The following is an 11,714-nucleotide window of genomic DNA, read 5'->3' on the forward strand; positions in this document are numbered from 1 at the left end:
CTTGGCGGCCGGCCTGGGCCGCCAACAGGTGAGTCCCGCTTTCCCAGGCAATAGCCTGGTGCCCGGAGGGGGCGCGAGGCAGGAAGCTCCAGACCGCACTCCCCTCACCGCGGGGTGGGGCCAGGCGGACACGGAGGCTGGGCAGGTGGAGGAGGCGCGAGCGCAGGAGAGAGGCACCTAGGGGTGTAATCACCTGAGCGCCGTCTTGGCTGTGCCTCTCCTCCTATGATCTTGCCATCTCGTGGAGGCCCTGGAGACCCTGGCTTGCATTGCTACTTCGTTCTGGTGGCCGACAGCAACAAACATTTATCTAGTACCCGGTCTGCAGTCGAGACCAGCTAGCTCCCAGGCACCAGAGGAGGACAGGAGGCACAGCAGAGTCTGGATATGATCTCAGCCATTTGGGGAAAGCGAAAGTCTCCAAGCAGAAGGGCTGCAGGCTGCCTTAGGTTCTGGCTTATTGACCAAACAGAAGGTCAGAACAGGTTAGGGCCAGGCAAATGTCTCCAGGTCCCAGCCCCTCACCCACTTGTGTCAAGGCCTGCTCATGCCTTCCCCTCTCCTCCTTTCTAGGACATTGAGCTGCTCCTGGGCCATGGGGCAGACCCAAGCATCAGGGACAGGCATGGCCGCGTTGCACTTCACAGGGCTGCTGCTGGTGGGCATCTGTCTGCTGTCCAGCTGCTGGTGGCCTGGGGAACTGAGGTACATGCTCAGGACTCACTGGGCCTCACACCCCTGCACTATGCAGCTCTGGGAGGCCACATGGAGGTTGCCAGCCATCTCCTGGACAGGGGTGCACAGGTCAATGCTGCTGGCTGGCTCCACAAGACCCCCCTGCACCTTGCTGCAGAATATGGCCACAGTCCTACTATGGAACTCTTGCTGAGCCGAGGGGCTAGTCCCACTCTGAGGACACAGTGGGGTGAAGTGGCCCAGATGTCTAATGGGGGGCTTCCCCAGGTGCTGCCTGCCTTTCAAGGGGAGCAGCAGATGCGTTCAGGGCATACAGCCCTGCAGGTCCCAAGCAACTCTCTGTAAGACTGAGCTTCCACACACAGTGGCACAGAAAGCTCCTCAGCCCAGAGGTGCCCAGCTCCTCTCTTCTGGACTGAGATCACCTGCCTAGGTGGAGAGAGGGATCAGATGAGAGGTTCTTGGGGGTGGGGGGAGAGAGCCACATAAGACTTGGTCACTGGCTGTGGCCAGACCTCAATGTTCCCATCTCTCAGTTCCAGCTTTCTCCACACTCTTGGGTGAAGACTGAGTCACAGCAACAGGTCTGACCAAAACCTGATGGTCTCCCCTTGTCTGTCCACCATGGAGGCATCCCCTCACCTGTTCCCGTGCATGGGGGTATTCTATTTTCTTAGATTTTGTATTTTCCTGATCAACCAAACTAATGGCAGAATTGTTCCCATCACCCCTTTTACCCCCGCTCTGTGCCACCTCCTCAGGAATTCCCACAGGCCAGGCCAGTTTTCCTGATCACTGCCCAGGGCCAGGTACAGGCAAGCAGGGTCAGCTCATCTGTGCCAGGGCCCACTGGAGTTATCCAGACTAGCCAGTTCTAAGCTGTGTGCCATGCTCTGCCCCTCCAGTGGGCACTCAGCGAGGGCCTGTCCTTCCTTCACTCGCCCTGCCTCTTGAGCAGAGCCTGCTGCTCCCTGTGTGCCTTGCTTGGCCGCCAGGGCATGGTACACTTCCACCTCTGGAAAATCTAACTACAGGGCTGGGGATGTGGCTCAAGCGGTAGCACGCTCGCCTGGCATGCATGCGGCCCGGATTCAATCCTCAGCACCACATACAAATAGAGATGTTGTGTCCGCTGAAAACTAAAAAATAAATATTAAAAAAAATTCTAAAAAAAAAAAATCTAACTACAACAAAGTCTTCTTTCAACATCATTTGCTTCTCCATGTCTTAATTCTGTCATTTCTGTGAATTTGAACTCCCATGGGTATAACACAGATGGGGACAGTTGTTAAGTACAGCTGGACATGGTATAACATCCTGTAGTGCCAGCACTTGGGAGGCTGAGGCAGGAGGACTGCTTGAGTTTGGGTGTTTCAGGTCAGCCTGGGAAAGAGAGTGAGCCCCTGTCTCAAAATAACAAAAAAGTAGTTTTTATTTATTTATTTAGGTATTGAACCCAGGAGCACTCAACCAGTGAGCCACATCCCCAGGCCTATTTTGTAGTTTATTTTATTTTTTTTCCAAGCCAAAGTGTATCCAGCTTTATTAAAGATAAATTTCATAAACAATCATGGTATTTCAGGCAGGTCATGGGCAGACAGTTGTCAACAGTAACAACAACTTTCAAACCCCCTTCTTGGATGGACTACCAAAATCAGAAAGCCACTATAAAACCCAATGAAGTCTTCATTTGATGCTCTGAATAGGGAAAGTTTAGAGTGAGGGTTGACCTTTCACATTTAGCATGTTTAACAACTTTTCACAAGCTGACCCTGACTTTCAGGAAATGAAATGAGAATGGAAAAAATTATTAATCTGAAGATCCACAATCTAGAAAAGGAACTGCTGCTCTTCTGAGGGACACTATTCTCAATGACGTCACTGGAAAGTCCAGATTGCCCCCCACACTGGTAAAACCCTTTGCTGGGAATCAGGTCCCAACAGGTCTGAGTTTAGAGGAGTTAAGTCCGTGCTGATGCCAGAGAGGGGGAGGAGGACATACAGATGAGTCTGAGTTTTTCCATACCACAAGGCACTTGTGCCAAGGTGGCTGTGTGTGCCAACATCAGGGAATCCCTTCCTCTTGGGAACAAAGAGGAAGTCTCTCAAAACTAGAAGGGAAAGGTGTGTTTCCCCACAGCAATCCAGCTTTGGAGACATTCTACTAGTGACACATGCTCCTTCCCCCCCAAAACAACAATGAAGTGTTCTGTGTGCTAACAACATAGCTTAAAAAAAAAAAGTAAAACAAAATTCTGCACCTTTATAAAACTTGATAAAAAATAGTATTTCAAATGGTACAGCCACCAGAAGTCCACAGTTATCAGAAAGGCACACACTGCCCTGGCGTCTCCAGCCCCTCAGCTGTCTGTGCCTGGTCTGTTTGGGCATCTCCATCTTCTGCAGGGTTTCCCTTTTTCCCTTTGGGTACTTCTCTCCCTTCTTTGCAGGGGCTTTTTTAGGCTTGGGCTCTGGCTTTGGAGGAGCAGGTTAGCGGACAGCCTTGCGGATCTTCTCTGTGGTTGTCTTTCACCTGGGCTTTATCTCCTTTACATCCCCTTCAGCCTTTCTCTTGGGCATGGTGGCGATGGCGGCGGGATGCTGGCTCTGGACCAGGGGATGCAGCGGCTGGCTTTGGTCAGTCCGAGGTCGTTCTCGCCTCTTCTTCTTCACACTGCTCTTATTTTTATTTAATTAAATTAAATTAATTAATTAATTTATTTATTTTTAAGATTTCCTCCCTGGAGGAAGAAGGGGACCCAAGAGGTGGAATCCATGGAAGGGGGAGGTCTTCCCCCCCTTTTTTTTTTTAGAGAGAGAGAATTTTTTTTAATATTTATTTATATATTTTTTTAATTATCGGCAGACACAACATCTTTGTATGTGGTGCTGAGGATCGAACCCGGGCCGCATGCTATATCCCCCGTCCTGCTTTAACTCTTCTTAAAAATATATCCCCAAAAGGATATAGAAGGCCAAGTTAATATGGTACAGGTGATAGATTAGAAAATCACCAATGGATACTTAGATTAGTGAGTGCGAGATCAATGAGGGATGGGAAATCTACCTTATCTCAGAATGTCATGGCCTCGGAGGGTGCTGCTCAGATTTCCACCTGTCTGCCGCTGTGCTGCAAGCCCACAGCTGCATTTCAGCTAGGGGCACAATTTTCTCAGCTGGGATGCTGAGCACAGATGGGCACCAGGGACTGGCCATTTTCACCAGATACAGGGCTTCTCTATCTGGCTGTCTCTGCTTCAGCACCACTGGGTTAGCAATATGCTTCAACAGAGGCGCCCAGTCATGAGTCCTTCTACAGGCATCAGGCGCACACCTCAAATGCTCACTTAATTCCACATCTGCTTACCAGAAGGCCTGGAACACACAAAGTATTTCTTCCCAAGTCACTTGCCAGTTACAAATGTGGACACAGTGGAGAAGCCTCCCAAACATTAGCCAAAAAGCAGATATCACCAAGTGGGACAGAGAGGGTCTCAGTCTCCCAACACCAGGGAGTGATCAGGATGCAATAGGACTTCATGGCGTTCTGCCAAAAAAGTACAGACTGATTTGGATCACCAGGAGAAGACTCAGGTCAAGGGAGATGCTGCAGAACAGTCTGTTCTCCTCAGGAATCCCAGGGTCAGGAGAGACAAGACAGGCTGAAGAAATATTCCACATCGATACTAAAACAGACATCACAGGGCTGGGCTGGGGCACCGTGGCAGAGTGCTTGCCTCACACTTGTGAAGCACTGGGTTCAAGCCTCAGCACCACATAAAAATAAACAGATAAAATAAAAGTCATGCTCTCCATCTACTACTACAAGAGCGGTTTGTAAGAGCAGTAGAGCACTCACCTAGCAGGATCAAACCTTGGGTTCGATCCTCAGCACCACATACAAAAAGTAAGCAAATAAATAAAGGCACGTTGTCCATCTACAACTACAAACAAAACAAACAATCAAAAAAAGAAACTATATCCATGTAAAAAAAATAACAAAATGGGCTGGTGATAGAGCTCAGTTGGTAGACTGCTTGCCTTGCATGCGCAAGGCCCTGGGTTCAATTTCCAGCAGCACCAAAAAAAAAAAAAAAAAGCAACAAAGAAATCACACACTCGCAGTTCAGTATTTCTGTTTTTGTTTTTGACTGGAGACTGGGCCAGGGGCACTTGTCCACTGAACTGCATCCCCAGCCCTTCTTATTTTATATTTTGAGACAGCATCTTGCCAAGTTGCCCAGGGTGGCCGGGAGCTTGCGACCCTCCCGCCTTGGCCTACGGAGTCGCCGGGATCACGGTGAGCTTGTGTCTGTCGGGATTGTCGCGACCCACGCGGACTGCGCCCGGCTTATGCAGTCTGTATTTTGCCACAATAAAAAATGAAGTGGTTTGCAGGAAAATGAATAGAACTTGAGGCCATCCGGCTAAGCGAAATAAGCCGAACCCAGAAGGTCAAGGGTGGCAGGTCGAAGCGGGCTACCCCTTCAGCGCGCACCTTCTGCGTCGCTGGCCGTGGCAGGCCGTCGCCCCGACCAGAGGTGGGCTGCGCCCGGGGGTTGGGGGATGGCCGCGCACCGCGGAACCGAGAAGGCGAGCGCGGAGGCGCCCCGGAAGGCACCAGGCGCACCGGAAGTCCTCGGCGCCGCGGACCCGGAAGCGCCTGTGGGTGCAGTCCTGCGCCGGCTGCCAGCCATGGTTTTCCTCACGACGCGACTCTGGCTGCGGAACCGCGTCACCGACCGCTACTTTCGCGTCCAGGAGGTGCTGAAGCACGCGCGGGTAAGCACGCCCGCCTGGGCGGCGGGGCCCGCGGGCCGGGGCGGCCACCGCCGCCTCCTCACCCCCGTTTCCCGTCCTCGCCCTAGCACTTTCGTGGGAGGAAGAACCGCTGCTACCGGCTGGCCGTCAGGGCGGTGACCAGAGCCTTCGTGAAGTGCACGCGAGCCCGCAGGCTGAAGAAGCGGATCCTGCGGACCGTAAGCGCGCCGCCGATCTCCTCCTCCTCCTGGGCTTCGGTGTCCTCCCCGTCGTCGTCCTCCTCCGCCGCTGCCCGGCGGTCCTCCTGGTTGCCCTCCTCCTCGGCCCGGCCGCACATCACTCCCACCCCCATCCTCCCGAACTCTGCATCCCACCTGCTTGTGTTGTGCCTCGCTGTTCATTGCTGGGCTGCACGTATCCCAGGAAGCTTTGCAGAGGGTCTTTCTGATACGTCGAACTGTAACCCCCCTTCAGTGTCCCTCTAAGAAATCAGCTGAAGAAACAAAAGCAAGCCCGAGAGAGGCCTCACTGGCCATAGACTGTGGTCCCAGCACTATAACTCCCTGCCCCCATTCAGAATTATGCCTTTGTGGGGAGGTGGGTCTGTGCCTCAGGCTCCTAGGTCTCCAGCCAGGCCCAGAGTGCCTGTGAGGTGCTTTGAGTACCTGAGCAGTGTGGTGCACAGGAAGGGGTGGGACACTGGCTGCCCCAGAGGAGGGCAGAGGTGCTCACAGCCGGGAGGGTCCTGAAGAGGGGGCCCTGGATAGCCAGGGTGTCACCTGAGGACTTGTTAGAAGTTCACATTCTTGGGCCAGGGATGTGGCTCAGTGGTAGAGCGCTTGCCCAGCATGCGTGAGGCCCTGGGTTCAATCCCTGGCACCACATAAAAAAATAAAATAAAATTAAGATAAAAATCAAATAAAATAAAGGTATTATGTCCATCTACAACTAAAAAATATATATATGCAAAAAAAAAAAAAAAAAAGTTCACATTCTCAAGTCCTGCCCCAGACCTGCTGAATCAGAGGCTCTGGAAGGTGGGCCTAGCATTCTGGTATTTTCATTTTATTATTGTTACTGAACCCAGAGGTATTGAACTACAGTTCCATTCTTTTTCTTCTGAGATGGGGTCATTTTAGCTGGGAGGGTGGGGGGTGGGGGGGTGTACCAGGGACTGACCTCAGGGGCACTCAACCTCTGAATCACATCTCCAGCACTTTTTTGTATTTTATTTAGAAACAGGGTCTCACCGAGTTGCTTAGTGCCTTGCTTTTGCTGAGGCTGGCTTTCAACTTTCAATCCTCCTGCCTCAACCTCCTGAGCCGCTGGGATTACAGGCATGCGCCACATTACAGGGTTCTTGCTGAGTTGCTGAGGCTAACCTTGAACTTGTGAATCTTCTTGCTTCATCCTCCTAAGTCATTGGGATTTCAGGTGTGAGCCACCACACCCACCTCCAGTGTGTGGTCTGTTTTAAATCTCTAGGGAGCCTTATATAGGTCTAAACTTGAGAACCACCGAGCTAGAAGAGCAAAAATGGGCTTGAAGACTGCTTTAAGATATCTGGGAACGCCTTTAAGAAGAGACATCCCTCACACACCCACCTTGTTTAATGGAACAGAACAGAGGCACATACCATTCACCAGAAACTGCCCATTGCACTAGGTCCTGCCCAGTGGTCAGTGTGGCTCATCTTTTAGGTTTTTTCCCTGCTCACTTCTTAGTCTGATACAGACCCCACTACTCCTTGCCATACAGGTTCTCTGAGGACCTTGACTGTTTGCTCTGCTCTCCGAGTCTGTTTGCCTCCCTGGAGCTTCTTGAGTTTCACAACTGCCTTTGTGGGCACTCACTCACTGGCTGTAGGAATTTAGCCACACTGCTGCAGAATTTTTTATCTTTGTATTCATGGTGCATGTATTACAGCTTTTTATTTAGAATTGAACTTGTTTGGATGAAGCAAATCAGTCTTTGCTGTTATTTGTGCTGCAAGTCTGTTTGCTGGAGGAAAAAAAAATACTATCCTCCTGACTTTTACAAGTACTTTTTAGTGCAGTAGAGCCTTTACTAGAAGAATGGACAAAACATTCAACAGTTGATGTTAAGCATCTCTACGTTTTCTTATTCCAGCTCTGGATTAACCGAATTACAGCTGCCTCCCAGGAACACGGTCTGAAGTACCCGGCATTCATTGTCAACTTAATTAAGGTACAGTTTAGAGGGTCCTGCTGAGGTGCTGAGCATCTGTAGGAACCACCCCTCAGGCTTGAGCTCCCCTGGCAGTTGTCTCCCCAGCATAGCCCTGTACCTTCTGTTCTGCTTTCTGTTCTTGAGGTGGAACTCTGGCAAGGGCTTATCACAGTTGCTTCTCCCTCGCCCTGCTGGTAGCAGACCATGTTGGAAACAGGACATGGTACTGAAATGCAAGCCCTAGTGTTTCATCATTATGAAAAAGAATAAGACTCATCCTTTTATTTTTTTCATTTAATTTTTGTGGTACTTGAATTTTTTTGGTACATTTAATTTTTTTTGGTACTTTTCCAGGGCACTTTACCACTGAGCTACATTTCCAGGTGTTTTTTTTTTTCGCCTGGGGAGCATAGGGTCTCTCACTAAGTTGCTGAGGCTGGCCTAGAATTTGCCATCCTACTGTCTTAAGCCTCTAGAGTAGCTAAGATTACAGGAATGGCCACTGCACCTGATGGCTGTCCCTTTTTCTTCTGCTTCTTGGACTCACTGGTGGTTTCTGAGATCACCTCCAGTTCTTTTTCTTCTTTTTGGGGTACTGAGAATCAAGCCCAGGAACTTGAACTTTGGTGCTCTGTCACAAGCTGTACCTTGGCTAGGTTGACTTCATGGGCTGATTTATGGGTTGGCCTTGACCAGGAGACCTAGTTGTTAAAGTGATGACTACTGAATCTAAACATGGTCCTTGGTTCCCTGGGCTGGCACTGGAGCCCTCCCTGTCCTTGATCACATTTATCCCATAGCACCTATCTGTGCTGTGCAGACAGACCTTCTGCCAGGCAGACTGTGCCCTGGGCCAGGAAAGGAGAAAAATCTGGTGTGCTGACAGGAGGAGGGCGGCTCAGACCTTAGGCCTCTGAGCCGTGTCTTTCCAGCCTGACTGAAGTGGGGTGTTCCTGCAGGCCACTGGAGTAGCGATGCTGACTGTAGGCTTCTGCTCTCTCTCTTCCCAGTGCCAGGTGGAGCTCAACAGGAAGGTACTTGCAGACCTGGCCATCTATGAACCGAAGACTTTCAAATCTTTGGCTGCTTTGGCCCAAAGGAGGCGACAGGAAGGGTTTGCTGCTGCCTTGGGGGATGGAAAGGAGCCTGAGGGCATATTTTCCAGAGTGGTGCACTACCACTGAGGGCAGCAGCACAGTGGATCTGGACAAGGCTTTTTCCTTGGAGGATCATAGCTAAGATAGGAGCTCCAGGAGTTATGTGATAACTGAGTGAAGTCTGAGTTTGATTTGTCTTTTGTGTTCATTGCCATTTCAATAATAGGTCTTGCTTTCTCTGGGCGGGACAGTCACAGAATGTCTTATGTCTTATGCAGATCATGTGCATAAAGCTTTTGTAGTCTTTGATTTTGTTATATTTTCTGTTACCCAACAAACACTTTGATGTGTGCTCTGAGGTGCCTGTGTACATGTCATCAGTGACCACATGGACAGTGGGATAGACTGCTGAGCAGGAGTCCCGAGTGGTAGGATGTCACTGACCATGCTGCTTCCTTCTGCAAATTAGGGATCTGCACCAGGCCTCTGAACTTTGACCCCACAGTTACCTGATCTACCCTAAGTTTCCCCAGTCCCTACTCATCCTGGCCAGGTTTGACCTCAGTCTCCATCCTCCACTAGTCTCTTCCTTATGTATAGCAGGAATCCTGTGGCTCATTTCTTCAGACACTCCAAACACCAACCTTTTCCCCTCCCATCTCCTTCCATGCTTCCCCAAACCAGTAGAGATGGGAGGGACATTCACATAGCAAGCAGGTAGCACTCCTGGCTCAAAGCGGGAACTTCTGATCTCTATGGCCTTGGAGGGCTTTTAACAACACACACACTGCTCCCATAAGTCCAGGTATTATGTTCCTGACAAACTCACTAGTAGGAGCCACTTCACAGCAGCTCCACACCATAGACCTGTCCACTCCTTCCAGTAGTGAAAGATGTGTATTTAAGCTGCCCAGGACCAGCCCAACCCTTTGTCCTCAGTGACCCAAAGCCTTTGTCATCTGGGTTTTGAGCAATGCATCTGCACACCCCCTCTCTAGCTCTAATGTGCTGTCTCCACTCTGGTCTCTGCTTCCTTCCCATTATAACTCAAGAGCTCTCAGCAAAGCTGTTTTCTAGAACCAAAATTCCAATAGGTACCATGACCCCCAAGGTTTTCACCCCATCTCACTTCCCTTCCCTTCTGCACCAGGAAAGCCCTTGAAGCTCTTCACCAATTACTGCCTTCTTGCTGGGGACTCCCACATTTATACAGGCAGTGGCCCAGGCCTGCTTGTACTGCTGACCTTGGAGGGCTATCCCTGCTCCCAAAGCACACCTTTCTTCCCTTCCAATTGCAGCCACACTGCCCTTTGGTGACTCCATCCTTCATCTCATGTCACCATTGCCTGGGAGTCATTCCATGTTCTTCCTTGTACACAGTACCTACTCCAGCCCCACATGGAGCCAGTCAAGCCCTGGCCATTTACCTCCTAGATATCTTTGTCCACTCTCTTCCACTTTCACTGTAGGCCAAAATCATTTATGGCCCACATTACAGCTTGAACCCCCCTATGAGGCCCTTCGTCCCCAGCTTAAGGGTGGACACTACCATAGGTATTTGGAAGACAAGGGCCAACTTCCATCTTTCCCAAGATCTGGTCATGTGCACAAGTGTTGAATGCATTTCACTTGTCAGTATGGTACTGTGGTTGAGCTGCTTTTATGCACTTCACACTAATAAAGGAAGATGGGAATGTGGCAGACCGCCTTGGCCCTGCTCCAGTTTCCTTTCATTCTGGTGCAAGTTTGGGTGCCAGGGCCTGATCTGAGTGGCTGGATTCATGATTCAGAGGATAGGCAAGCAGCCCAAGTAGGACCAAAGAAAATCAAGGTCTGCTCTTTTCCTGGGGTTGGGTGCAACTGCAGACAACAGGGGAGACACCCTGGCACTGCCAACCTTGGGAGTAGAGGGGGTGGGTGGAATGCAACCGTGTTGCCCAGAGCAGTCCGAGTGCAGAGGAGAAATTGGGTCTCAGTTGCCAATGCTTGAACTGAGATAAGAAGTCCGCCCACGTTTGGATTTGGGCGAGAGCCATTGGGAGCCTCGGTTTCAGGTAGTCACAGGCAGCTCAAGTGTCTAAATTGATCCCATCCAGGAACATTCTACCCTCAGATCTACCCCCAACGTCTAAACCAGCATCTCTGGGCTTCCCCACCGGTCTCCTAAGCCTAAACCTGGTGAAAAGCTCAGGGTAACAACAGGAATTAACACACCTGATGCCCCTCCACAGCGGCGCTGAGCAGACCCACGAAGGCCTGGGGAATCAAGAGTCAAGACAAATGCTTCACGAATTCTGTAGGGTCAAATAAGCAAGTCCCTTCCCACCCAGCGCTGGAACCTCGCGCCTCTTTTCCCCCCCGCTACCCTGTGCTTGCATCTGCCGCCAAGCGCTCTGTAGGGTCATCAAATCCGACAAGTTCGGTTCCCTGTTACCCGTCCACCTCCTCGTGGGCTGAGGTTTGAAACAGGACCCCGTGAGGTCCAGGACCCACAGGTGCATCCCCAACTCGAAGCCAGTAGGGTGGAGCACTAACTACCAGGCAATCGCCCCGTGTTAACTCGCACCGGCTCCATGCACAGCGTCGTGTTCCGGAGACTGCAGGGGAAGGGTCGTCCCTTCCCAGCTTCCACCGAGACCCGCCTCCTGGACGCCACAGGCTTCTGAGATGCAAGCCCCTTGACCCAAGCCTCTAGGAGCGTCTGGCCTCTCAAGGCAGACTCGCTTCCGGGTCGAGCCGGGCCGTGGAGGGTTCTGGGTAACGAGCCCGCTTCTCCCGCGCGAGTTCCGGCGTCGACGCCTGACGTAAGGCTGACGGGCAATTCACGCAACCAATAGCCATGAGGCAGCGACCGATCACAGCCAATTGCATGGGGTTGGGCGGGGCAGCCTGAGTGTCGCGAGGAGCCGCCCTGCCGGGAAGGGTCCCGAAAGGAGTCGGCGGCACAAAATGGCGGCGGCGGCGGCCGGA

General features: G+C 51.3%; 2 protein-coding genes across 3 annotated transcripts in view; both read left to right on the forward strand.

Moving 5' to 3' along the window:
- The window catches only part of Ankrd65 (ankyrin repeat domain 65), a 5,205-nt gene extending 2,181 nt beyond the window's left edge, over positions 1–3,024 (forward strand). The window contains exons 3-4 of the mRNA XM_048783572.1: positions 2–28; positions 574–3,024. Coding sequence (XP_048639529.1) covers positions 2–28; positions 574–1,041 — 495 coding nt within the window. The 3' untranslated portion in view covers positions 1,042–3,024. The remainder of the gene's footprint in view (position 1; positions 29–573) is intronic.
- A 1,994-nt stretch (positions 3,025–5,018) lies between these two features.
- Mrpl20 (mitochondrial ribosomal protein L20) lies at positions 5,019–9,053 on the forward strand. Of its 2 annotated transcripts, XM_048783833.1 has the most exons (5): positions 5,019–5,478; positions 5,565–5,675; positions 7,588–7,665; positions 8,002–8,030; positions 8,658–9,053. In XM_048783833.1, the coding sequence occupies exons 1-5, from the start codon at positions 5,263–5,265 to the stop codon at positions 8,884–8,886; spliced, it is 663 nt and encodes a 220-aa protein (XP_048639790.1). In that variant the 5' UTR covers positions 5,019–5,262; the 3' UTR covers positions 8,887–9,053. The 2 variants fall into 2 exon arrangements, with proteins under 2 accessions (XP_048639790.1, XP_015357009.1); XM_015501523.1 differs by lacking the exon at positions 8,002–8,030.
- The last annotated feature ends 2,661 nt before the right edge of the window (positions 9,054–11,714 follow it).

Source organism: Marmota marmota, unplaced genomic scaffold (genome assembly GCF_001458135.2).
Source record: "Marmota marmota marmota unplaced genomic scaffold, marMar, whole genome shotgun sequence".
NCBI lineage: Eukaryota > Metazoa > Chordata > Mammalia > Rodentia > Sciuridae > Marmota > Marmota marmota.